Below are 27,975 nucleotides of genomic sequence, written 5' to 3' on the forward strand. Positions count from 1 at the left end.
TTTATTTTAAAACCTAAAACTAGTTAGAAAATGGTAGTTCTTTAGAAATTGCAGTAACCTTTTCCCTCCACGAAGGCCCAGAAGTATTTGTGGGTCTAAACTTAATTTAAGTCTCTTTTAGCTTCGGGCAAAAATGGCTTCTTTGGATTGTAAAAGTTTAATACCACCACGCAAGAGGCAGGATTCACACTGAACAGGTTTCATGTCTAGGCTGGATGAAACAAGAAACATGACAAACATGCGTTCATGTACACATTTGTTAGTATGCTAACAAAACAGCATGCATATTTTTGAGCTGTGGATGAAAACAGTAAGCAAACTTCCAGGACCGTCTTGTCAAAGGCTGACAAAACACATAAATACTTACAATACGAATGCGAAGCCGATAGAGATGCTATAAAAGTCTCACAGTTTTTAGAGTTAGCCTAAACAAAATCTCAATGCAAGTTTCTGGTAGTAATTTGAAAAAAAAACATTTGGAAATAGTTAATACTTTTGCGAGCCACTGTATTCTCCAGTGAAGGTTGCAGTGAAACAACTAATGGACCACAAACTGTAAGGGAGCCTCACTTTAATAAATCGCTAAAGATAAAACCATTCTTCCAGGTGCCACCCACCCACTCTGTTAGTCTGAAAACCTTCTCCTGCATTTGTCAAACACTATCACGAAGGAAACACATTAATAAAAACCGGCTGCAAAGACAGAGAGACACAATATTGTTAGAAAGGTGATGTAATCGCTTTTCCTCTCTGGTCCCCCACCCCAGATATGCCCTCTCCTCTGCAGCCGGGACTCCCTTTCTGATTAGCACCTGTTACCCTCCTTCTTTCTCCTGCTTCCCTCCCCCCAACATGCAAACAGACACCCACACACACGCAGCAGGGCGTTAAATCCTGCACTGTGTCTGACGAAGAGGCAGACTTGCACGGAGTTAACCTTCTCCCTCTAAAGTATCAGATTTCTTTACATGATGCGGAATAGCAAAATGAATAAATAAAAGGGGCGGGGGACTGCTGGTCGAGTGAAGAGTGTGAGATAAGCAGAATCAGGTGGTTTCATATTTATGTCTTTCTTCGTTGATTCTGCAGAGCGTAGTGTTCTTCAGCACACAGCTGTAAGTATGTATCCCTCCACCGTTTGACAGATGAACGAGCCAAACATGCAGCTCATCGTAAGTGTAAGCGCGCCACCACATGGTTCAGCTGCGCAACAGCAGGAGTTCAAGTCAGTAAAGAAACATTCATGGTTAGTTTAGCCTCCATCATTTTGTCTCTCAGTGGCTATAAGGAGACTTTCTGCTGCAACATTACAGGAAAGTATGAATTTATGAAGGGCCAACATTTATATTAGCGAACAGAGAGCTACAGCAGGCCGCTGTAACACTTCATTACATCTGCAGCCTCTTCCTGCTCATTTATCACCGGCTCTATTCTCAACCCCCCCCCCCACTCCCTCCTCTACCTTTATTGCTTCAATCACTTGGCAATGTGCCTCCTGCCACTCAGTAGGCCCGCTGCCCTGTTTCACCTCACACCCATTTCAAACACGCTCTCTGTCCGTCATCCATCTGTCTGTCAGTCACTGCACTTTGAAGCTCCGTGCAATCTGGACCTGCACACACACGGAGGGCCATGTTCTGCACAATGCACCAGCTGGACTGCTGATGCCACACACCCAGCCTGCTGAATATTCACCATCACCATCATCGCCAAGCTGAGAGCACCTTGTAGGGTCATTGTTGCAGCAGCTCCAGCGGTGTCAATTACAGGGGACAAAATCTGTTTTGTGTCAACTTGTTCCCTTTCTTCCTGATCCGTGCTGATTTAATGGCTGAGCTCTCAGAGAACTCTCTGTGGTGCGAATGCAGCACTTTCCTTTTGTTTCGACTCTTGTCACTGCTTTTGTTTTAGGTGGGGGACTCAAAGAAAGAAGTTAAATTAATTTGCAATAAAAGTGGGTAAAGCATTGCATGAACTGCAAGGGGAGAGCAAAAATAAACAAACAGTGGAGTTATAAATACTGAGTGTCAGACAAATGGCTTCTGTGCTAATGAGCCAGAAGGAGAAAATACACTGTTCATAACAAACATTCAACCCCAAACCTCAATGCATTTCATTGGGATTTTATGTAATAGATGAACACACAGTAGTGTGTGATTGTGATATGAAAGGATTTTTTTTAAAATGAAAAATCCTGAGAAATGCATCATAATTATGTATTCATCCCCATAATTCACTGTGCAGAACTGCTTTTCACAGTAAATACAGATTCAAGCTTCTTTTGGGACACCTGTGCTTTGCACATTTAGAGACTGATTTCTAGCTCAAGCCCAGTCACATTTGTAAAAACATATGTAATCAGACTTTTCACTCCTCATATTCCCTGTTATATTTTGGTCTAGACTTTGATTAGGTCACATATTTCAAAGAATTCCCGAATGCAGAAATTTTAACAAGGTTTTCAGGATCTTAGGAAGAAAAATACCCAGCAGGATCAAAGATCTTCCACCTGGTTAAAATTAAAGTTTTTCCTCAAATGCATCTTTTGTTTCATGCACAGATCACCCAAGGTATTAACTTTTAAAAAGTTCAATCTTAATCTAATTTGACCAAAGGAAACTGGTTCGGAAGACGTTTCAGGACTGCGTATTAAACTCAACATATTTAGGTTTATGATAGTGGGGGAATGATGCCTCTTTTCTGGTATAAAGACATTTTGGTGGCACATGGGTTCAAATAGTTGTTTCACAAAGACACAGCATAACTCAGAAAACACAAAAAGCAGTTCATAATTTATTTAAGAACAAAAAGGTGTATAAATCAACTTGTACAGAAGAATGTAATCACACTTTTCATGCTTTTACATGAATTAGATCAAGTTATCTTTGTTTTATTTAGCTTAACTTAAATGACAAAAAGTTTAGAAGAAGAAGAAAAAGAAGAAGGCATAGACGAGGCAAATACATTTTTAAATACTGTGTACTTAAAATTAAAAAAATATCAGTTTATTGATCTTCAGAGGCATCAGGAAGTAGAATTATGTATAACAACCACTAACAAAAATGGAAATAGTATTGCTAAATGTATGTAATAAATGCATAGTGTGTATATGAATAGACGTATTAAATAAAATGTACTTTCTGATCATAATCTACTGAAGTTACTCTGAACCCCTGGATAGCTATGTGTTTGTGACTGAAATGCTTATTGGTGGATTATTTTAAAATTTGTTTTAATTAGTTGCTTCTTTGCTTATTTAACACTTTAATTTTAGTCTGCTTCAACATCAAAAACATGGCATCTGCTTTTGCAGTTTTATTGGAGCAAATTCTCACTTCTCTCCTAAAATTTACTCTCCATTATGGCAGAAACTGGTTAGTTAACCTTTGAACATCTGCCACCTCTTCCACTGACCCCCTGTAGATATTATTTTACCAAACTCAAACAAAGCCGCTCGCAGCAGCCCGGAGCTCCTTTTATCCGTGCAAAGACCAGCTGAGGAGTAAGAAAAGGGACGACCATGACGACCCAGTCGGGTCATTTCAGCCATTCTGTACTTAAAGGCTTATCTTGAGCTCAGCTCCTGTAGACTTCATGGCTTAAATCGAGCAGAAAATTCAAAGAGCACCAAAAACAGAGGGCTGCTGTCCTAACTCAATTACTCCCTGAAGGCAGTCCAAGTGGCCACTGCCAGCTTGCACACTCAGCCATCCACGATCTTTAATCTTTTTTATCACAAAGATCCATGCAAAGCCTCCTCTTTGGTGATTAATGTAGTGAAGAAAATCAAGGCCAGGGATTAGCCTAAATTAGAAGAGCGATACGGACCCTTGCTCTGGTGCTCGTTATCTAAACGAGTTTCTCATCATTTGGAGGAGAATTTGAGGAAAAATCAAGGTTAATCAAACACTTGATTCTGCTAAGCAGCTGCATGACAAAGCAAAATAAACTGGGGGGAAAAAAAGGTGAAAACCGATACAAAGATGTTGACAAACACAAAAACAGTTGCAAATATTTTATTCCAATAAATTAGCATAAATCATTTCTGGAAAAGAAATCTGAATGTAGTGTTAGAATATCCCAAAAACATTTGGTCAAACTCTTACTGAATATGGATGAAATCAGAACAGTCATCTAAATAAAAGAAGAAAAAACAGATTTCTGAATTTAACTCAAACAAGTGCAAACAACTCACAGTGTCTCAGACGGTAGGAAAGTTTACATCTTCCAGATGAGATAGTGCAGGAGTGCAGCTTTTACAAATACTTCTCTTTCTATGTACAACTAAAGCATGATCTACGGCGCCCCCTAGGGGACATGGAGAACGTTTTTTTTCTTCTGCGTTACATCGCAATAAGTTTTGCGTCCGCTGGTCTATTTTGTATACAGTCACAGATGTCAATTTAAAATTTCAAATACAGACACATTTAAAGAGACTCAGTGAAAACGTGTTCATATACCCTTAACTCTTTGGTGCAAAAACAGATTGAAAGTCGATTTACTCACTGCATGTTTATGTCTGTGTAACACAAAAAGACAATCAAAATGGTCAGATATGACTTTAGTACCCAGTGAAAATGACTCAGAAATAGTCCAAATAGTTTGGACGCAGTTTTTCTTTCTTTCCTTCTTACGGAAAATTTGTTAACGTCTTAGAAGGGAGATGGAAAGCTCATGTTTGGCCTGTTTTGCTGTTGCACATATGTTTGTGGTGCATTTCTATCCTAAAGAAAAAGATATAAAACTTCAGATATCTCACAAACGAGATACTAATATACATGGAGAAACCTTACGAAAATCTTATATTATAGCAGAAAGTACGGTGGCCACCGTAAGAAAGACTTTCAGTATTCAATTATCCTGCATGAACTGATCAGTACATTATTGCGAGAACACAAAACCTATTGCGAGGTAACACAAAAGAGACATTTTTTCCCATGGCCCCTAGAGAGCTGCTTAGACTAAATAATCTTTCTTTTCTGAGCACTTTAGGGATTTATCAGATTGCATGAAAACGCATCATTTCATTTTGATATTTTAAATAACCTTTAGACTCATATGAGTATTCCCTTTACCTGCAAAGCAATAAATTAAGGTAATGTCTTCCTGTGTTTGATTTTGGCCCATCAATTGGAATGGGATTAATGCACATTAATGCCTTTTACATCTAAAACTGGAATACACATTAAAAGTGCTCTCTTCTTTAAAAATCGAGGTTTAGACCCAAAGTGATGACGAGTGTCTCTTCCTTCAGTTTGCAGCGTCCTCCTCAGACTCAGAGTTATCCAGGGTGGATACGGCAGAGCTGTACCACTCCGCACTCTCCTCTTCCTCCTGCCTCCCTCCCACTCCGTCTCCTCTGTCTTTTCTCTCGTTCAGCATTTCCACCGCCACCTGGTGATACGGGTGCTTGCGTTTGGTGTGCCGTCGCAGGGTGTTGCGCTCCGCGAAGCGAGTGTGGCAAAGCTGGCACTGGTAGGGTTTCTCTCCGGTGTGCACCCGCTGGTGGCGCTGCAGCTCGCCGGCCTCCCTGAAACGTTTGGAGCAGATGGGACACACGAAGTTCCTCTGGCCCGTGTGGATGTGCTTGTGTCTCTGTTGAAAGAAATTATAAACTTTCATAGCAGGCGCAATAGATTTCTGATGCAATACAAAGGTATTCATGGATTTTTCTTTACATTTTGTCACATTACAGCGGCTGGATGTAGCAAAGTATAAATATTTCGTTACTTCTTCAGTAGATTAAATTGTGTGTACTTTCTACTTTTGCTCTACTACATTTTACATGAAGTATCTACTTTCTACTCCGCTAGATTTCTGTAATGTGCTGCGCTACATGCTGCATTCAGGTCACATTGCAGTTTTTTCATTTGTTTATGAGTCTGAAAGCAATTAATCACTTATTTGAGTTAACTGGTTCAAAAAACGACTGTATGTGAGCCAACACTAGGGTTTAAATTTTGAAACTGGTGTCAAGAAATTAAAATATTGTTCACTATTGAGCTATTACAAGGTTGAACGCATGTTTTGTTTTTTTTTTTCTCCGAAGAGTTTTTGCGGCGCTAGTGGCTCGTATTTTTTAGACAGTAGGCAGACAGGAAGGAGGGTGAGGAGACATGCGGCAAAGGTCATTGGGACTGGGAGTCGAACCCGCGACGTCCGCGTCGAGGACTAAGGCCTCCAAACGTGGGGCGTGCTGACCCCCTGCGCCACCACAGCACGCCCCGAATGCATGGTATTTTTAAATGTTGAGTTGATAATAATAATAATAATAATAATAATAATAATAATAATAATGATAATGATAATAATAATAATAATAATAATAATAATAATAATAATAATAATAATAATAATAATAATAATAATTGTGAACTCAAAACCTTGTTTCCTTCATATAATTTTCTGAAAATAACTAGGCCTATACGTCCACCTGGTCAACTCCAACATGAAGTTGCACTAAACTATTCAAACAGAAGCAGAAAAACATAACTCTATATGAATATGTTGACTGGAAACTGGTTTGACATTTTAATAAGCTGCAGCTGTTTAACCGCAGGCCCATAAACCTAAAGATCCAGGCTAAACCTAATATTGCAAGTTGGAGACAAAGATAAAAACTGTAGAGCCTGGAGAAGCAGAGAAAGAATATCCTGGAAAACAAAGGATAAAATCCCATTTTTTTCATTAAGCTGGAAAACAAATAACACTATTTTGGAGAATTACACACCACCTCTAGCTGCTTCTGGGTCTCCAGTAGATCGAAAAAATAACAGTTAAATAATAGTCTGCAATCACATTTATTAATGAGGAAGCAGCTTTGGTTTGCTGCTTCCTCATTAGCATTTTCACCAGCATCCGGGCTCTGAGACGTCTCTGCTGCAAATTAAGAGGAAAATAATGTGATCTGGAAGAGGTGAAGAGTTGCGATGTTCCATAGCAACATCCACTGGGAGCTTAGATGGGATTTGTGGAAAAGTAGTGAGACTCAATGATGGATCATAATGTAACATGCAGAGGACATCCTGTGTGTACATCAGGCCTGAAAATCTATGGTTTTCTAGCTTTTTCTAAAGAGCAGAACATATGTGTTATACATATTTATATTTTCATATTTGAGTGTTTGGGTTTTTTGTAAAAGATTAGCAGTCTGTCATAAAACCATCCAATTTTCCCATGTCGTATAGCATAAGTGATAAAATCTGCCAGTGGAAAGATTATTTTTTCATCAATTTTAGGCAATTGTTAGCTTAAAACAAGCTCCTATATCTTGTTGAAAAATTAGTTGTAAGTTAGTTTTGTCTTGTTTCAAATATATTTTAATATTTGAATTAGAAACTTCGGACAGGAATGTCCAAAGTGCGGCCCGGGGGGCATTTGTGATCCTTGGGCTAATTTTGTGTGACTCTCCATTCTGAAAGATACAAACCAATTCAGCAGGTGGTTGATACAGATAGAGACATTTTACCTGTAATCAGAGTGAAAGTGTTACTGACTTAATGTTCAGTACAACACAAAGTATTTGTCTTTTTATCACCACGTTTTCAGAGCCAGAGAATTTTACTGGAAAGCTGACTTTGCTGCACCAAATCAACTTTTACTTAATTTATAAACTTTTGCTGAATATGGCAAGCCTTTTGAAGGAGGGTGACCCAAATCCTCTTCTTATAACTAAGAATAAATGTGTTCAATGAAGACAGTTTTGAAGAATATGAAAACTAGATGCTTTTCTTGCAGTACAGAAAATGTGCAAGATCCTTCTTAAGTTCTGGATCTACAATGAATAAGATCCCTTTCCAAGATAAACTACATTATTTGCTTGATTTTTGTTTTTTTTAGTTTGTTTTCTTAACATGCTAGAACTTCTGATTCAACAATAATGGCCCATGTGATAAACAGTTTGTACACCCCTGGAGTAGACAAAAAAATATATAAAGTAACATTTTGTGTTTTTGCAACACTTTGTAAAACCATTTAATAATTTCAGCTACTTTTATAAACAGAAAGGTGTAGATTTTGTCAGAGATGGATTTCTGTCATTTGTGAGCAGTTTAAGTAAGTGTTTATTAAATATGTTGGCAAATTAATCAGCAGTAATAAATCTTTGCTGCGTCGGTCTGTTCAAGATTGTTTCTGTTCCCTACAGAGAAAAACAATCATTGTAATAACTTGTGCCATCCCTTAAAACTGACGCCTGATGATCCTCCTGCTGTGCGTCTAATGAAACTATAGTTACCTGCAGATGGCTGGAGCGCTTGAAGGCTTTGCCGCACTGCTGGCAGACATGAGGCTTCTTCTGAGAGTGTGTGATGGCGTGCCGCTCCAGGTCGGAGAGGTAGAAGAAGATCCGCGGGCAGAGTTGGCAACACAGCACCCTGCGAGAGCCCAGGTTGGTGGGAGACTCCGCCGGAGAGAGGGGGTCGAGGGCGTCGAGGGAGTCGAGTTTGCCCGACGGGAGAAGGGGTCCGATGGGAGGGGAAGGAGATTGAGGGGGAGGAGCTGTGCTGTTGGAGAAGTAAAGGTGGTCGTCCAGAGGAAGATGCTCTGAGTGGAGATCTGGAGAGTCAAACTTGGATTCAGAGTCCGGAGACCGGGCCTCTGCCTCCGTAGCGGAGGGGTCGCATGTCGGAGACTCCGACTGTGCAGGAGGGGCTCCAAAAGTTGATGGCTTGTTGTTTTCACTGGTGACTTCTTCATCAGATATGGCTTCAGTTCCTGGGTTTGATTGAGAGTAGCAGATCTGAGTTTGGATAAGATGGCTGTCCTGCAGACCCATGGTGGGCGTAGGGATAGCGAAGGATGTGAGGACGGGGCCAGAGGTCACGCTGTTAACACCTGACAGGATGAGGGGAGAGCTGCCGGCGTCCAGTCTGATTATGGGGTTAGGAAAGGTGGGAAGAGCCGATCCGAGGGAGTTGACCTGACCTGAAGGCAAAGGAAGGGACACTTGAGCCGAGGCAGTGGTAACCTGGGATAGCTGACAAGTGGAGGGGTCGAGGACGGCGATGGGGGTGGAGGTAGAGGTGGGATCAGTAGATGTGGCAGGAACAGAGGAGAGGAGGAGCAACATGGGCATGGAAGCACCAGGTGAGGTCACTGAGAGGGGAAGCGAGGAGAGCTGAGGCGACGAGGAGGAAGATAGCAGCAGGAGAGGGGCGCTGGCTGAAGGGTTGGTCAGGATCTGGATGGTTTGGCTGGACAGTGAAGGGAGCACGGCTAGATTAGCCTCCTGAGCAGCTTTAACATTCAACTCTGCAGCAGCTGGAGCATCAGAGTTTGTCAGCAGTTGTATCTGATCACTGCCTTGTGGTGGCTGATCACTGGCAGAAGGTGCATTTAGTGCATTCTCTAAATTTTGGCTAAAGCTTGAACCTGCCAAATTCGATGACCCGTCTTCTTCTTCCACCTGAACCTGATCCGACTGACGCTTCCCCAACATGGAAGCATCGATTTGCGGCACTTTGAGTCCCTCCGGACTGAGCGTATATGGGATTCCCTGGTCGTCAATGAGAAGGAGGTTTTCATTGTCGCAGTCTTCTGAAGACAGAGACGTGAGGACAGAAGTAGAAAAGTCCTCAGAGCCTTCATCACTGTCTTCCTCCACCATGTCTCTGTCTCCGTCTCCCTCGAATTCATCCACCTCCATGATCAGGGGGCTTTCACAGCTCAGGTCCTCCAGGAAGCGCCCGCAGGTCCTCTCTCTTTTCTTGGGCAGACTGAGATCCAGCGGCTCCGTCTGCTCCTCCTCCTCCCTGAACATCCTCAAAGACCTGCAGTCCACTTCTTGCACAGTCAGAGGAATATTTTGCTCCATTTCTGTCTCTGTAGGTTCCTGTTTAATCCAGTGATGGCTCAATAATTTAAATGCAACAGTGTTTGAGATGAGGTCAGTCTCTGACCCTTCCATGTGTGTGATTTTAACTTTTCCCTCTGCCTCTGGGGCATCTTCAGTGAACTCTTCTTTATTCCTAACAGCTGATATGTGGATTTGACCGCTGCTGTTCTCTGAGATTAGTCCTCCAGCAGAAACCAAAGCAGATCCCCTCAAATGTGACCCAGCACAGTCTTTGGTCTGGCTGATGGCACATTTCGTGATTGGCCTCTTGCACTGCGGCGGGACAACAATTCTGATCCTTATTGGTTGCTTCCCCAGGACCGGCACCCCAGGCTTCACTCTAATTGGCTGCCTGATCCCAGCAATCTTACTGGTTTCCTGAGAGACCGGCTCCGATGTCCCGCCCACCTCTGCCTGCTCCCCGTTGACTGTTTGAGCATCTCTCCTGATGATGGTCACCGCAGCTTTGACGGAGCAGGTTTTGAGGTTACCCGGTTTGGTGCTGGGTGGGACTTTTTTATCCTTTGGGTCCAAAGCGACCTCTGTCACGGGCCCCGGTGCCTCTGCACACTGGCTGCCATTTTGGACTTCCAGGCTGCCACTTGTCAGGACTGAGGCCAACTGAGAATCCATTTTGGGGCATAACTATTCCTATTTCTATAAAATAAAAGAAAAAAATAGACATTAGAAAGTTCAGTTAACAACATTAAATTAAAGTAAAATAAATGTAGTAAATTACCGAGTCAAAAACTCAAAATGTCTTTATTATTATTATTATTATTATTATTATTATTATTATTATTATAAGGGTCAAGCCAATATTCATCCACAATTTTGGCATTTTATGATATTTAGATCGTGCAGGATTCTTCCTCAATAATAAGGATCGCCGCATATGACCCAATATTACAACCTTCTGCTGCCCCTTCTGTTTATTTTTGCTCTATTTCTAATTAAACTTCAGCATATGACCAACAGAGACTGAACTCGAAACGCAACGGAGCAAAAAATCGAGAGAATTTGCATTTTCCAGCACCATTCTATTAACCTGAATGCAGCACGAATAAAACGCTTAAGGTTGATTTCGCGTCAGAATATTATTCGGATTATTCTCGGATTGCAGTATGTGGCTGTTCTAAATTATTGCTGGGGATAAAACCGAGGCGAGCTGTCCGTGGAGGACGCCATTACGCACAGCCCTAGGTCCGAAATGACCGTTTCATTCTAAGGGAGCGTGTGCGCTGTGACAGCTGTCGGACCTGGGACAGCAGCATCACAATCGCGTCAGTCGGAGCAGGGGGGAAACGTGTCAGTTCGCAGCCGGAGCGGATCCCGTCCTCCTCGGTACCGCAGCTTCCTCGGACCTACAGCCAGCCATTTTATGGAGCCGAAGGTCCGAGCCGCCGAGAGCGCAGCTTCGGGGGCAAACTTTCCCGGCGCGTTGTCCGCCTAATTCGTGTCTCTGCTTGTCCAGCAGCCGCCGGCGCCTGGATGGACCGGACACGCTTTACATACATTTAAAAACACTGCATTAAAAAAAACCCCAACTATTCTCCACCCATACTCTCGCTGCATTGGGACTGGCTTACCCGAGCTGTGGATATTTCCGGAGGACCAAATATGACTGTGCAGTGTAAAAAGGGGTGATGCTGCGAATGCAGAGGGAGGGAGGGGTCAAAGGGAGTTGCTATGGTGTCGCAGCCTACCGGGTCCGAGCAGTAGCCATGTTCAGCCTATGAGTACTGTTGAACCTGCAGCACAGGAGGGTTTCATCATGTGGCATTAAAGAGCCAGAGAGCGGATCGTTTTCACGTCGTTTTCCTTTATTTTAAACATCAAAAATATAAAACTCACAAGCCCCGCAGGCTTGATGTCTCAGACTGAGCAGAAAAAAAAGATCTCACAGTGAAACATATCACAGAGTCAGTTCATGGATAATATATAATCTACTAATGAACTATACATGCATCCAGTGGCGGTTTTTGATGTGGACAATATGGCTCTTTTACCAGGACAGCACAGTCTCAGGGGCGGCACAAGGAGAAAAAGTTATACCAGAAGCAATCCTGTTCACACCGACCTTTAACAGTCTGCAATAGAGTCAGGCAGAACAATCCAAATTAATGATAATGTCAATACTAAGTCAGTATCAGATCAATGCTAGTGTGTAAGATTGATATTTTAGTTTCAGATTGCCTAATGAAATCCCATTTAGTTTTTTCTCAAATCTGCCTCAAAAAGACTTTGTTTTGATTGCACTTTTTACACTCTGTTTTAGGAAACAGCGCACACAAATTAGTTTTGTTATGTTGTTTCTGTTGATCTTGTTAATATGTTTCTTATGTATTTTGTAGACATTTATAAACTTTTCAAAAATTCTAAGGTTTTAACAATATATTTGAAAGGGAAAAAAACCACAAAAACACCTAAATGTTAGAGGTCTGATATATTAAACTTGCATAATAAAAAATATTTTGATCAATATTGGCATTGGTAATACTGGCCCCTTGTTTATTTGGTATCGGATCAATACCAAAATATGGGGTATCACAACCCTCTAGTCTGCAATTTGATTTAAATATATTCCAGGTATGAAACAAGATCTCTAAATGCATCGGTCAATTGATTTATCTATCTGCTCATCTAGTTACCATTCACAAATCCCCATCCCTGCAGATCCATATTTTCACAGTGAACCTTTGGTTTTATACCTTAAACATGCAATTCCACCACATTTTTCATGTCAATATCCCCCAATTTTTCCAGACTGAATTTCCAGAGTTCTCAGTAACTACATTCTGTACGGTAACAACATCTGACTGTACTGACTATGCAAATCTTTGGATTTGATTTGCAATTTGAGTTTTGTAAATAATTTGTACTGCGCTTGGTCATCTCCAGTTCAAGAGCAAACATCCTGATCAAGTCTGGTGTGGATCGTTCCACACTGCAAACATTCTTTAAAACAGATTGAAACTGTTGAAATCATAGAAAAGATCTGAGGGCATTTGTGGCAGATGAAGCAGGGTAGCGACTCGCCCTGGGTGCTGTTCAACCAAGAACCGCCACTGCATATATCATGATTACAGTCTCTACTGTATGGAGCAACTCAAGCTGCAGCAGGATTTGAATATAACTTGTAATGTTTGAATGTAATAACAATGCCTTTTGATTAGTGTGCAAGAAAACTAACAGATGTTGAACAAAGAATATCTAGGTGACCATAATTAAAGTACATGAAGCTGTGCTGAGTGTTCAAGAGGAGTTCTTAAACGGATGCATCTCTTAGCGGGTTGAGATCTTGGGTAATCACTCCACGTCACCGGGCGCACATGTTTCAATTTCTGACACCAGCCGATGTGGGAAGAGTTTGTACTGCAACCATGTAGGCTCTGAAAGATAAAAGAAGAGAGATATAAGCGGCTGGCAACAATATTCAAACACTTTTAAACATTAACCAGTTTTATGTGACGGACCAACACAGAGCAGTAAAAAAAAAACATCCATATTACTAAACTGACAGGCCAGACAAGAAGGGTAGTAAAGCTAATTTCCATCTGCAGTCCACGGCAGGTTGATGCAAACATGAAATCACACATGTAGATTAAAAAGAAGGAAAGTCAAAAGCACATGGCTGACAGAGTATTACAGTCACAAAAAGAAATGAGAAGGAAGTTTGTTTTTGTTTTTTTTTTTGCTCACCCGTTTCAGATCTAAGACAACATGATGGGAAAAAAGCAAAACAAGCTACTCAAGCAGTAAAGTTGAAGTGAAACTGGTGTAAAGACCTGTGGCGGCCAGGCCGTGTGTAACTGAGTATGAAACTTTATACTGTAGAATAAGATCTAATAACTAAGAAATGATTTCTCTTTCTGCATATGAACATCCTGTGAAGCATCAAACCTGCTTGAGAAGAACTCAGCAGTTTCTGCCATCTCTTCAAGATTTTATTTCCACTTTATTCCCAATACTTTGATTTTAACCAGGAAAGACAATTTTTTTCTATCAACATTGCAGCTTTATTCTCTGAATGACTCTTTGACTTTTAACCTTTAATTGGTAATTTAAAAGAAAAAATAATCCACCAAAAAAAGAACATCCATTCTTTATTTTCTGCTCCAATTGACCCTAACACTCAGTATAGTCACTGATCTATACATAAATGATTAGTTACCAGCCACTGGGTGATGGATTTTGAGAATAATCCAAGTATGAGTGCCGATCAGAGGAAAGCTAATTTCCAAGAGGAACCTTTCATGAAAACTCACAGTCTCCTTTAGTCATTGTATGTGTTTTATCTGTATTTTCCTCTGATGCAGCCCTTATGAAAGTCATATAAACTAAACAAACTCATGTAAGGAACACAGCAAACATGTGGAAGAAGGAGCTCTGGACCTAGGAGACCAAAGTAAACATTTAAGCAAAAAGTTACGTGTTTGGGTAAAAATGAAAAGTGTACATTATCTTGAATGCATCATCTCCACATGCTAGACCAGTGGCTAAGCATGGTGGTGGCAGCATCAAGCTGTGGAGATGCTTCTCTTCAATGTGAGCTAAAAACAGAGTCTGTAAAAGGCTGAAGAGGCAGAAGTTCACCTTCCAGCAGCAGAATAATTAGGAACTACTTTGGAATAGTTCGAGAAGTGTTGATCTGTTGTTTAAAATAAGAAATAAAGCAATCTCTGACGTAGTAAAGGTTGTGATGTTCTCGTGCAAATAACTGGAACAGCCTGTTTGGGTTTACCAAGGTAGCACTCTGGTGTCTGCAGCTTCCCGTCAAAGCAGGCCTGGGCTGCGGTGAAGCTGCACTGCTTCTTGGGATGTTTGCAGTAGAATGTCACGTTTTCCCCGTGGGGAACCATGGCGTCCGTGACATCAAACGGCCAACGCTTCACTCCACCAATCACAACTCGACTCCGCTCAGCAGGGATGACACAGCGAGCTGCGTTACGAAAATATGAAAGCGTCACGAAGACATTTACATGTTTATTCTCAGAAATTCCAGGTTTCCCTGAACCCAGACACACCGATCCGCTCCTCACCTCGGCAGTGTGGTGGAGACGCGCTCCAGCTGCCGTTTGACAGACAGGTGATCTTCTGGGGTCCATCCAGCCGGTAGTTCTTCTTGCATAGATAGTGGATGTCAAAGGCGACCTCATACTCAGTCTTCTGGACTGCAACCACGTAGCCCTGATGCACTTCCTTCGGAGGTTGGCAGAACAATTCTACAAGGCAGAGTGGTTTTATTGTTGTTAAAGTATTAACTTTGCAATAGAAAAGTACTGAATGGGAAAAAAAATCATGCAAAATTAAACATATAATAATTTATGATGAGAAAATGTTGGGAAAAATTTAATACAAAATATTATGTAACAAACAACTTAAAGGAAGTCGAGCCCCAATGCATGACAAATATTCACCTCCGAAGAATTTTGAATGAATATCAATTACAACAATATTGAAAGTATTTTTGAATTTGAATTGAAATCCAAAAATCCAAATCTAATTATTTTTTTAAAAACAGGAGGTTTGCGGAAACTGCTGTATACATTTAAGACAAAAACCAAGATATAAAGCCAATCCTACAACAATAAACAATTAATCAATGAATCATATGATAAATTGAAATGAGCTCAATAATTTCCAGTCTAATGATTAATATTTTTTGAAGGACAATTTTGTGTACATAAACATAATGGTATGGTTTATGATGTCAGTTGTGTGCGTTTATTTCCGTTTTATTTATTGATTTTGGTTGTTGTGTTTTAATTTGGATATTTAAAATATCTTCCAGTTCCAGTGTTAAGTGTTCTTTAGTAAATTATTGTGTATTCATCTTTGAGAGAACAGCATTATCATCCCATTATCAACATAATGCTCGGAAATGGTCTAAAAACAACAATAATATTGTCTACCGCAATAATTACTGAAACAGAAAAAATTATTACTGTGACATGCCCACAAAAAACAAACCAGTGATTCTTGAGAAGTGGGACAAAATGGGTTTAAATTTTCCCCAAATTATTTTAATAATTCCTCAAGCTTATGTATACAAATATGACAAATAATGTTTTGGAAATGTGAAGATGCAAAGCTCCTAGTCGCAACATCTTTTTGAAAATTACATTTTTAATGGACCTGACCCAGAACTTTGTCATCACCATCTGACAAAAATAAATATAAAACTATTTTTTAATGACCCAATTAGTGATATTTTTACTCAGTTTTACAGACAAATGCTTCTCAAGAAACAAAAGAAATATTATTTAAAACAAAAAACAACATAAAGTCCACCTGACGGAGTTGACGCAGAACTGAAGGTGGTGACACTAGTGAGTAAAAAGAAATACTTGATACATGTGAAGTAATGCCATTTATGTAAAATACATTAAAATGAATTAGCTGCACATTTAAGTGAGATTTGTCAACAAGAGTCACGCTGTCAGTTAAAAACTCTGATGGAGTTGACAAAATGCCAAACTACCTCAATTTATATCATGTTATTCTGAAGGAGGCCATATTAAAATACTTGATTAAACAGAATAGAGAAACTAAAAACAGCATGTTTTATTTTCACACTAATTTTTAAAGACAACGTGTTTCAAAGTTTGGGAGCCACAACAGAAAAAAGCATCTCCTCTCAGTTTCTGCCAAGTTTTTGGTCTAAAAGCAGCTGCTTGAACCTCAAAGGAAAGGAAAGTTGGAGTAAAGCAGAGAGAAGCGAGATCATTTAGTCATTTAAAGGCTAATATTAGCACATTAAAATAAACTACTTGACACAAAGGGAGTCAATGAAGAGGTGAGATGTACTCATGTTGGTGTGTACCAGCAGTATTCTGAAGAAGCTGAAAGGGATACTTGACTGACACCCGCATAAACTGCAGATAAAGGCCTGTATTATTCTCTCAGTCATGCCTCAACAAACCTGGCTTATATTTTGTTATTTGCTTGAACTAGAAGACCCTTTTTTTTTGTAAACTGAGCTGCTGCGTTTATTAAATTTAACATCTGAGTGCATAATGACTCACAAATTTGTAACAGAGCGTTTGATGAATGACTCAAGGCAACCAAAATTAATAAGGGTGTTGCATGAGGTTCTGTGAGGAATGAATAAAATAACCTCTGCTTACTTGATGTCTTCAAGGCAATTTCATAGAGGCAGTTAAATAATTGGAAATTTTGTATATTCTATATGTAAAAAATTTATATACTGCTTTTTTAAAGAATGTTTTCTGAGTGGGAAATGAGGAATGGCTTGAAAGATAAGTTGTTCGATTAAAAAAAACGTTTTGTGCTTTTACAACAGATAATGATGCTGCATTTTTGCATTTATGGACATCTTTACTGGACTGACAAGCTGTCTGTTACCAAGTTGATTTTATAGCGAAACTAATTCAAGTCTCTGTAGAGCTGCACAGTGTTACAGTTCGTAGCACCGTTGCCTTGCAGGAAGGATCCAGTTTGTCTTTCAGCATGGAGCTACATGGATGATTTTTCCCATCCTGTCGGTCAACCCAGACAGTTCGAGATTTGACCACTAGAGGGCAGGAGAGGACTTTGAAGCAAAGCTTGGCGCTTGAAGGGTTGGCGTGTGCTCGTGTGTAATTGTTCAGCTATTTTATTCAGGACCATTTCTGGTATATTTACTAACTTTCTGAAGACTGATGAGCCTTTTGGGGACAACAGCCCAGTCCTAATTCAATGGACCCTCTTGTTTAAGGTCAGAGGTTAAGTTTAGAGGTATGATATGTGTGTTTACTTGTATATAATATACATAAAGGACCACTTTCACAATGTTTACCTACAAAGGGAGGCCATTTGCGACTTTTTTTTTTTTTTTTTTTTTTTTTTACATTTCTACTCTGCTCTACAGGTTTAGATTTAGAGGTAAGGTGTGAATTACTTTTATGGAAAATCTCTTGGTTATTAATGCAGCTACTAAAATTAATGGAAGTCAATCCAAAGTCCTCAGTTTGCATAGAAGAACAAGGATGGGTGTGTGAGTGTGTCATTTTTATTTTACACCACGCTGATAGTGTAAAAAAAAAAAAAAGCAGTTTCCAAACTAACACCTATTTTCAGTCTCTCACTCACTCACACATTATTCACTAACCTTCAGAAGTGTGTAAAGTCCTGCTGAGAGTGAAGTGGATGTAACACACACACACTCACGCACACTGTGGTCAGTCTGCACACTTACTTTTACAGACCGGGTGAGGATGCATCCAGGTCTGGTTGTCCTGACAGAAATTTTCCCTGCTCCCCACTACATCTGCCCTGCAGGGTGGGAAAAGGGGAAAAGTGAAGGAAGCAGATGGCAGGATGACACATGCAGTAATGCCAACTAAGGAGCTTCATGAAGCACAAAAATGATATTTAAAAAACAGTGTGAATGCATCCTTTGCTTGTGCGTCTCGTTTAAAGTGTGTGTGTGAGCATGAGTGCAGCAGCTCTGGCTGACACATCCACTCTGGCTCATCCTTTCCTGTGAGATGACTCAGTGTGTAAAAGGGAAGTCGATACAAGATTTGACTGTAATGACCTAGTTAGCTCAATGGAGGCATGATCAGCTGGGAGATCAAAATGAATTCCCTGCCATTCATCGCTCATCACACCAGCCTTGCCCCCTCCCTCTCTTTTCTTTCCTTCACACTCCATCTATCACTTCCTCCGCTCCTTTCTGTGTAACTCAGAGCCACACTCGCTCACCCAGACAGGCAGCTGTAGCGGATTGAAGTCCCCACAGAGGCGTCGCCGTGGATGCTGAAGGTGTTGATCACCTCCTCTGGCAAAGGGCAGGTTGGAGGAGGAGTGTGTCCAGGTGACTGAGCCTCTGTGGTTCAAGGAAAAAGTGGGAGGCATCAAAGAAGGTGAAAGAGTGATAGGAAATATTTACAATTACATCATTTGTGATCAAATCTGAGCAAATTTAGGACATTATTCACTTCATTCATGTGCAAAGAAACAGGCTCGCCACTGGTCTTCAAATAATGAATTCTACAGCTGAAATGATTAATCAGATTATTGAACTAATCGTCAACTAACCTAGTAATCGATTAATTGTTAACTGGAGAACAGAGACTCAAAAACAACCATTTGCTAACAGGACAAGTCATTCAGAGCATTAATTAAAGCAAAACTGTACAAAAAATATATACATTTTTCATTTAAGATAAAAAACTTTTGTCTGTTAATACGTTCTTCCCAAAAGTCCCCAAGTGGCAAAGTAAAGTAGTAATGCCACATTACTGCAATTTAGGCAATAAAATATTTGCATCTTTTAATGAATTTCTAACATTGTATATTAAAAAAGGCAGAATGTAATTTTTTATACGACTGCTTGATTAATTGTCAGACTAATCGGTTGAATAATCAGTTAAAAATAATTGTTAGTTGCAGAAATGTACATGAGAAAATTATCCTGTAAAGTAGCACGAACAAACAGTTTTCTTTTTACACATGGCTCATACGGGCGTTTGCCCAGGATGGCGTTAGAAAGGGGGCGTAAGTGCATCTAATCAGCAATCAAAGGACAGTTGGCACTCCGGTGTTTTGAGTTGGTTGAGCGACTTGTGCCAGGCTCGATGATTTCCTCCATTTTGAATGGTGGAGGGCAGCAGAGAATTGACAATTAATCAATGTAAATACTGTCGATCCTGTCTTACTGATGAACTTCTAGTATTTTGCAAAGTAAATAGAGCAAAAGCATCAGCCTATGGATGTGCAATAGTAGTAGAAACACAGCCTAACAGACAAAACAGTTGTAATTGTTGTGAAAGATGGACCATCAGAAAGCCTCCCCTATAAAATGTATTGGGGTTTATGGTTGTTATGTCACAAAATGTGTCTCTGCCAAAGCACTGCAGAACCACAAAACCTGCCAGAGTCTTTACCCTGCATTAATTCTGTAACTTTATTGGGTGCTGAGTTTTATTGCAACTTTGTTCCTTTTACTTAAAGAAAACATGTGAATGTACACATCTCTACAACCCTGTAGTATTACTAAACTGTATTCCAATGTAAACCCAATATATCCTGGAACCTGTTTTGTTTAACCCAGACCTCCTGCGACCCAACAGAGGCGTTTCACCCAACGTCTCATTCTATTTCAGTAGAAATAACCTGTCTTAGGTAATAAACCAAAGTTCGACATGCAGGTGAACCACCGCCTCAAACCTCTCCAAGCTTTCAGGTTGTATAACTCCTGGCTCTGATCGTTCCCGCAGCTGAGAGCCTCACGCTTGTGCAAGTAAAAATATCAAGAGTGGTGCTTTGCAGAGAGAGGCTGGAGTGACCGGAGCAGTTTTGAACAGGAACGCAGCTTTGAAAGGCAGAGACTGCTCTCGCCTGAGGACGATCTCTGCCTCTGAAATGGAGAAACACTGAGACAAGAATGTAAAGGCACCTATGGGAGAGGGAGATTTTTCTTTCTCTTTTTTTTTTTTTGGAGTCAGATGAGAGCCGAATGCCAAGTTCTGTTTTCTCATACCGCCCCTCTCCTGCCTCGTACTGCTGCCGCCCCCACTCACAGTCTCTGGCACCAAACTGCAGAGAAACAGGTATATCAGATTCATCTCCTTAAAAACTACAATACAGCACATTTGAATGAAACACGGCGAAGAAAATGCATCATTCTGACTAAAACGGATCTGGTTATGGGGTTTCACTCGTGCAAACATGTACCTTGGTATATCCACGCTATGCAAACTAAACACCCTGAAGCTGCACGCCTGTCCTTGGCTCCTATTGTGGAGAGAGACCTTATCGGAGGCCTCAGATGCAGAAGGATGAGTCCAGAAAGAGATGAGAGGAGAGGAGGAACGGACAGAGAAGAGAAAGGCCTGAAGCAGCATGAGCAAGAGAGCTTTCTGACTCTCCCGTCTGTGATCTGTCGCCCACACACATCCAGACACACATGCAGACAAACAGTGTGACACATCTGCAGCCCACCCCTCTAACACATCTAATCTATCCGGAAAAATACCTTCCTGGTAAACACACACACACGCAAACAGTGCACAAGGCACACACTCTGACAGGGACCCGCTGCCCACCGCCTCACAACAGACACGGATCAACTCACTCACACCAACACACAACGCAAACGCTCTCACACGTTCAGAACCCACCTACCTTCTGCCCGTCTCTCTGCAGCAGAGAGCGAGCCGACGATTTTATCCTGATTTCACGTCTTCCAAGAGATGAAATACACATTTTAAGACAGAAAGCAGCTCGGATGAGGACTTTCCTCGGAGAGCACGTTCAGTAAAGCTGGAGGTGCGTGGCTAATGCGGTCTGTCTCAGATGGTAAAAACTGACAACAGTGACAGGTTGACCAAAGATAGTCAGGGAAAATTCAAGATAAGTACTGATAAATTACTAGAGGTTCTACTTATTCATGAGCCTTTTTAGATTTGTGCATCCTGCTATATTTTAAGAAACATGACTACACAAAAAAATCTATTTTACATTAAATAAAATACAGTATCTTCCAGCAGTTATCACCCAGTTGTAAATATCCAGATTTATTTTACATTTTAAAATAAATTATGTTTTATTGTAACAGCATGATCTCATACTGAAAAATATATTTAAAAATTATTTGAAATCGCTTGTTCAGTGCAGAAACAACACCGGTCAAATATGCTATTGGGATAGAGGGGGTAAATGCAACATGAAATTGATCGAAATATTAGATGTTGCAAGCATCAGTAATGTGTATTCAATCTATTGTGCAGATCTGGATTCTTCCAGAAATAGCCAATGAGATCGAGTCTTCTTGACTCCAGTACAACTCCAATAAACTGAAATGTCTGGAATACCACTGAAGATATTCCTTCTTCATTTTTATTTAACTTTTATGTCAAAAGGGGAATGAAAAACAGATTCTAATCCTCAAAAATGAAAAATGTTCCTGCTTTGTCTTAGCTTTTAGGAGCTATCTATTACATTTGCAATCAGAAACGAACTTCTTGGTTAAATCAAATACATCTAAATCTTTCAGTCTATAATTTTAGTAGCTAACGTTACTTTAACAAAACCAGTGAAACTGAAATGCCTACAGGTGACTAAATTGTGAATGTAAAGTCATAACATTCTAGTTGTAAGACTAAACTCAAATGGCTTTCATACTTGAGTCTCTCATCCTCACTGCTTTCACTCCAATCCGTCGAGTGCTTCAGTTTCAACTCTCGTCTCTGGGAAAGAAACCTGTGGTTAAGTGCCTTGCCCATTTGGTAGCAGAAAGCTATACTCAAACTCACAAGATTTCAATTGAAAGATGTTTCTTCCCATGGTTCTTTAAAAGACAATCTGGCCCACAGCCTGACAGATCCACCACTATGCCTGACAGTTGTCATGATGTTGAAAACCTCAACTTTAATGTGTGTTGATCAAAACATGTGGTTCCAGTGAAGGCACTGAAGAGCTTAGCAAACTCCCACTGCTGATGTTGTGGGGGGGAAAAGGCTCCAAACAACCTGGTTGGTATAAACAGAAGGTCTAACGCTTGTGGGGGAAACTAAAACTCAACACAAACTCAAGTTTTAACGACAAAATGTTTGAGTTACTCAGTTTTGTCTCCACAAAGAATAAATGGACTTGAAACACTTCAAGTGTGGAATTGTCCTGCTGCAATAAAAGACTAATTTATTTGAAGCCAGAATAATTGCTTTCTATATTTAGAGAGTAAACAGTTTATAAGTAATCAAAAATGAAAGACCTCTGAAATTGAATCTGTTTGATGCTCAAGTTGCTCGTGTGTGACTGTTCACTTAACTATTAATTTAATTTGATGCAATGTATGTGCAATTCTCTTCATGTGTTTAAAGGCACTAATGGTTCACAAACAGCGGTTGAGTTAAACACAAAATGTACGCTGTCAAACTAACAAGTCGTTGAAAGTCAGATATATTTTACTTTGGTGCTGTAGTCGTCGCATTATTTTGATTGACTCTCTTATTCTCAACATGTTTAAGCAACAAAGCAAAATGTTTTATATTTTGTCCACCACAGAGCAGCTCACAACCCCAGGGTATTTTCTGACCTGTCCAGTTTGTGAAAAGCCGGTTTGACTGAAAAACATTTTGACATTTTGTTGGACTCTTATATTTTCTGAATTTGTGTCCATTTGCAACTGCAGCTCATCAGATGGGAAAAAAAAGAGCGACAGTCCACAAATATCTAGAACTGCAAGAGTATATTTTTGTGTCTGTTGTGTAACATCCCACCCGTAAAGCGTAAGAGCAATTCGCACATATTAGCAACTCCCTCTGTAAAACATTTTGACATTTCTCGATCAATTTGTACTTGTGAAGCAGGTTTTTAGCACAATTGCTTGTCATTTTGTGGACGATGCTAAATTTGAGACTTCTTTCGTGTTTACTCGCAGATTTTTGTTCATTTGTTCCTTTGCGTGGCCGCAGAAACAAACGCATTGAATTCACATGCACATAAAGGACAAACTCAGGAAACATACCAGAGCAAAAGTGTGCAATGTTTTGGGTTTTTTTTTACAGAGCTATGTTGATTTAAGGCAAAGGGTTGCATTGGTGCATTGTGGGTATCAGAGAATTGACTTTTGCATTGTTAGATTTGTGAAAAAAAAAAAAAAAAAGGTTTTGATTGTCATAAAAAGTAAGATTTATTCTCCCTTCCAATGTGGTCTGCCTGAAATTTGTGCTTAAAATTATGTTGTCCCCTTTAAAAGTGCACAATCCAAACCTAATCACTATTAAAAAGTTCCAACAGATGCTTCAGATACCAAAGTAAAAAAAAATAATAATAATAATAATTCATATTAAGATTTGTCTCTATTGTGCAACTAGGATCGCTCAGGAATCTGTGTTTAGTCAGTGCAGAATAATCAGTTATTTCAAATATTTCAACTTTAGCTGACACATTTTTTTAAATGAATCAGCTCGACACACATTAATCCACTCAAGGTCACTGTTATTTAAAATATCTTTAAGAAGTAAAATAAATAAATAAATATCTAGATAATCTATTTACTTCATCTTCTGTGTTTTAGGTTGAAATGAGAATTGCATCCCTTTATGATCACAGACCAGAGATGTTATGTGTTGCTGTGTTTGCTCAAAAAAACAAAAAAAGAACATCTACTGATAGCTGTTGGTTCAGAAAAAGAAAATGGAGAAGAAAAAAAAAACAACCTGTTGGGTTCACAAAACATTAAAGAAAAAAGGTCAGGGGTGTCACAGATTCATCCTGGGTTCCAGTGAGGTCTGCCTGGTATATTTCTAACCAAAGAAATTGCATTTGAAATGATGCTTGGAGGCCTGTATTTACAGCTTTCAGGCAGGAAGTGAACAGAGAGAAAAGATGCATTAGTATTTTAGTATCATGAATTGAACCACAGACTTTAGAGATGTCAAGGAATAATATTTATGGGGTTTTCACTCTACCTTCCTTAAGAAAAAATACAAATAGTTTGATTTTCTGCTATTTTTTCTTTAGTCTGAGGGAAGGATGATTTCAGAACAAAGCTGTAGATTAAAAAGAGTGAAATGCTTGACTAAAAAATATTGGTATTGACTGAAACTGAATAAGATTCATTCAGAAAAAGCTTTTCCTGTATTAAGTTTTCATTAAGACCATTGATAGCTTGATAGAGACTGGGCTGCTTTAACAGTTCAGCAGCAAAATCTTGGGTCTCTGAACGCTCTGGTTGACATGGTGATGGGGAGAATAGGTCACAGTTGTGCAACACGTTTAAGTTGACACATTCACAGGGGGGTTTCAGTCATGTTTATCTGCCTCTCTCTTTTTCTCCCCATCTGGTGTCAACACACAAACTCCAATGCTCATTCCTTGGCCGTAAAACAGCCACAAACTCGATTTTTAAAGTATCAGAACTAAAGAAGACAAACAAACCTTTTCTGTACATTTCTGGACATATAAAAAATGAACAGTAAACCCACCTGCGCAGATGGGCTCATCCCCACTCCACTGTCGGTCACCCTGACACCGACGAACCGTGACATCCAAGCCATCAGGCAACGTAAGGCCCGGCTTGCAGTGGACCTCTAGCAGGGCGGAGAAGGAAGGAGTGGCAGACACGAGACGAAACACCAAGTTTTCACTTGAGTGAAGAGGCCAGGGACAAGTACGACCTGGGGTGAGGGGAGAGGGAGAAGATCGAGGAGGGGAGGAGAGAGGGCAGAAACCAAGAGGGTCGGGAACAAAACAATTCTTAGGAAGTGTTGGATGTTAACCAAAGAAAACAGTTACAGCTGAATCACTTTAAAAGAGAACTAATGAGGTTGTATAACTAAATTGCTTGCAATTACAATGCCCTACTTTATGACACATATACATAATAAAAGCTTGTGTTCTGCTTTCTGAGGTGTTGGGATTGTTGGGTTTTATTTAATTCTCCAGAAAAAAAAGAAAAAGATTGTGTGTTGGCTAAAATACACAGAGGCAGATTTTATTATGTGCAATTGGGCTCACCACCCAAGGCGCTGCCTCAACAGAAAAGCTGATGAGGTTTTTAGTATCAGATTGGAAGCACTATATGTATATATATATATATATATATATATATATATATATATATATATATATATATATATATATATATATATATATATATATATTTATAAAAAATGTTTTTGATTAACTATGATTAAAAAGGGGGAGAGGTGAGGTTGGACAAACACATAAAAACCACAAAACATAGAGTGGACAGACTTAGAACAGAACTTTGATTAAATATTTTCTTCATGAGAGAATAAAACCACAAAAAACTTCTTGTTTTTTACATATTGCAACAAAGAAAAAACAATCTTGTCTGATTCTATCAAGTTAATATTGCTTTAAAAACAGTCGGGTGTGTGGAAGAAATGTGTCTGTCCAGATAAGATCATTTGGATAAAAATGTGGGGCTCTAAGCTCACAATATTGATAATTGCTTTAAAAAACGCATAACCTGACAGTGAGAAGATTTTTCACAGATTTGTTTTTTTTTTTTTCAGAACTTTGTTTATTTCTGATTTCGGGGGCTGCAGCGGAAAGAGCCTGCCCAGGTCTCCTTTCAAGCAAGAGCCGCCCCTGCAGATGCAGATACACATGCGCATGAAGCTTTTCACAGTGAATCGTAATGAATCCAGTTACCTGGAGCCACACAACTCAGACCACACTCGCCGTCGCACAGGCATTGGCGCTTGCTGCCGCATTCTGCGTCAGATTTGCAGGTCCGAGGACAGGCTCTCGTTTTCCTCTCTCCTCCCTGAAGTCTCTCCACACACGACCCTGTTGTGACACCAACACTCATCACACACCACCGATCAATCATACGATTGTTCACATCTTGAGAGATCCTGTTTGCCAGCTCTGCTTTTGTCTTCTTTTTGGAGGGGGGAAACATTTGCGTGGGTGGCTGAGTAAATGAGTATTTCCATGGTGGGTTTTGTTTAATCCCTTCTGTTCAGCTTTCGGTCTTCCTTCTTATCTAATCATGTTTCATCTGAAAATCTCTATCTTTATAACTGCACTTTATTTTAACAGTCTATTCCTTAAAATAGTGTTCATATTTATTGAACTTTTCCACATTTTCACAAGGTACAACCACAAATTCCTATTTAGTTGAAATGGCTCTTAGGTGACAAAACAAAGAGAAAAAGTCAGAGCAAGCGTCAGAAGTTACCTAATTAGTAAATAGAATCAACCTGTGTGTAATTTAATCTCAGTATAAATGCAGCTGCAATGAACGCCAGAGAGAGTATAACATTAGTGAACAAACAGCATCTCACAGATCACAGTTTTAATCCATCAAAGTAGAGACAGTTTGGCACAACTGCAAACCTACAAAGACATGGCTGTCTGGACAAAAAAAAAAAAGACTGTGCAAAGACGGCATTTGTCAGAAAAGCAGCCAAAAGGCCCATAGCAACCACAGAGGAGCTACAGGAGCCCTGAAGATCTGTAGACACAACAATTGTGTTCAACAATCTGTCTCTTATAGAAGAAGACAAAGCCAAAAAAAGGCATTATTGAAGGCAAGAAGTTTGCTATTGTGAACATGTTTTTGGCAGCATCATGCTCTGGAGATGCTTTTCTTCAGCAGAGGCAAAGAAGCTTCTCTGAGTTTATTGAAAGATGGATAGAGCTAAAAACAAAGTAATATTGGAATCTAAACGTAGAGACAACAAATAACAGCATACCAACACAGAGAGCTACAATGAAAAGGTTTAGATCTAATCATGGGCTAGAGCGGCCCAGTCAAAGTCCAGATCTAAATCCAACTGGACATCAGTGGATAGGCTTGAAAATTGATGCGCACAGTTACTATGTCTGATCTAAGAGTCGCAGATACACAGCAGCAACTCAGCTAGATACAAATGCACGCCATGCTTTTGAGATTTTATTTGTAGAAAATATTGAAAGCCATGTACCACTTTCCTCCTAATTTACAGACCACAATGTGTTACTCTGTCACACAAAACCCCAATAAAATAGTTTCAAAGTGGCAACATGTGGAATAAATCAATGAGTAAAAATACTTTTGCAAAAGCGCTGTGTGCAGCCACAACCACCTTCTCTGCACATCTTCCACTGACAGCTGCGCATGTTTAGCATCAGTTTCGTACAACTTTAAAAATGTTTCAGAACAAGAAGAGAGGGTCATGCCAGGACCCAAACTTTTCAAAAATACTAGAAAGTGAGGGAAAAAAATTCATACACAGCTGCATTTATGCACAAACATTAACACAGAAAAAATATGTAGATATTATTTGTAGTCTATAACATGAAATATTGGGTCTAATAAATAGAAGACTTTTAAAAATCTGCAATCACCTGATCAAAATGCTAGTTTTAGGACGTTTTGCAAAAGAGTGTTTAGTGCAAACTCCAGGAGTTTGGTGCTTATATTCAAATGTAATGTGTTTTATTGACACAATAAGATGTGCCGATATATGTTTTTATTATACCTCATTTAGTAAACTGTGATTTTCTCTGAAGATGTGCCTTACCTGAAGCCTGAGGGGAAGCCGTTCCAATCAGAGCCCAGAGGAGAAACAGCAGCAGTGCAGAGTCCATCATCAGAGCCAGACCTCAGGATGATATGAGTGAGGGACAAACACAGATGCAGCTTTTTTAAAGAAGTAGGTGGGGGGGAA

At 39.9% G+C, this 27,975-nt stretch overlaps 2 protein-coding genes across 4 annotated transcripts; both read right to left on the reverse strand.

Moving 5' to 3' along the window:
- Positions 1 to 4,000: 4,000 nt before the first annotated feature.
- LOC116717286 (zinc finger protein 236) lies at positions 4,001 to 11,552 on the reverse strand. 2 transcript variants are annotated; one of them, XM_032558541.1, is made up of 3 exons: positions 11,425 to 11,552; positions 8,237 to 10,492; positions 4,001 to 5,595 (listed from the first exon to the last, which is right to left on the reverse strand). In XM_032558541.1, exons 2-3 carry the CDS (start codon positions 10,466 to 10,468, stop codon positions 5,251 to 5,253), a joined length of 2,577 nt encoding a protein of 858 aa, XP_032414432.1. In that variant the 5' UTR covers positions 10,469 to 10,492; positions 11,425 to 11,552; the 3' UTR covers positions 4,001 to 5,250. The 2 variants fall into 2 exon arrangements, with proteins under 2 accessions (XP_032414432.1, XP_032414431.1); XM_032558540.1 differs by having other exon boundaries at positions 11,095 to 11,552.
- Positions 11,553 to 11,637: 85 nt separating this feature from the next.
- On the reverse strand, positions 11,638 to 27,961 carry ntd5 (ntl-dependent gene 5). 2 transcript variants are annotated; one of them, XM_032558543.1, is made up of 8 exons: positions 27,829 to 27,961; positions 25,970 to 26,107; positions 24,775 to 24,966; positions 18,545 to 18,668; positions 18,036 to 18,112; positions 14,878 to 15,060; positions 14,580 to 14,777; positions 11,638 to 13,227 (listed from the first exon to the last, which is right to left on the reverse strand). In XM_032558543.1, exons 1-8 carry the CDS (start codon positions 27,896 to 27,898, stop codon positions 13,145 to 13,147), a joined length of 1,065 nt encoding a protein of 354 aa, XP_032414434.1. In that variant the 5' UTR covers positions 27,899 to 27,961; the 3' UTR covers positions 11,638 to 13,144. The 2 variants fall into 2 exon arrangements, with proteins under 2 accessions (XP_032414434.1, XP_032414433.1); XM_032558542.1 differs by having other exon boundaries at positions 25,970 to 26,110; positions 27,829 to 27,955.
- Between the last annotated feature and the right edge of the window lie 14 nt (positions 27,962 to 27,975).

This window comes from Xiphophorus hellerii, chromosome 3 (genome assembly GCF_003331165.1).
Source record: "Xiphophorus hellerii strain 12219 chromosome 3, Xiphophorus_hellerii-4.1, whole genome shotgun sequence".
Classification (NCBI taxonomy): domain Eukaryota; kingdom Metazoa; phylum Chordata; class Actinopteri; order Cyprinodontiformes; family Poeciliidae; genus Xiphophorus; species Xiphophorus hellerii.

What these genes read in the sequence shown, in the direction of transcription:
- ntd5 (XM_032558542.1), bottom strand. Translation starts at nt 27,898, where the DNA reads ATGATGGACTCTGCACTGCTGCTGTTTCTCCTCTGGGCTCTGATTGGA. An exon ending in TCCTCACCCGGTCTGTAAAA is followed by an intron (nt 15,061 to 18,035) that starts GTAAGTGTGCAG and finishes TCTGCCTTGTAG; the next exon opens with AATTGTTCTGCCAACCTCCG. An exon ending in GACACCAGAGTGCTACCTTG is followed by an intron (nt 13,228 to 14,579) that starts GTAAACCCAAAC and finishes TTTATCTTTCAG; the next exon opens with AGCCTACATGGTTGCAGTAC.
- LOC116717286 (XM_032558541.1), bottom strand. Translation starts at nt 10,468, where the DNA reads ATGGATTCTCAGTTGGCCTCAGTCCTGACAAGTGGCAGCCTGGAAGTC. An exon ending in AGCGCTCCAGCCATCTGCAG is followed by an intron (nt 5,596 to 8,236) that starts GTAACTATAGTT and finishes TTCTTTCAACAG; the next exon opens with AGACACAAGCACATCCACAC.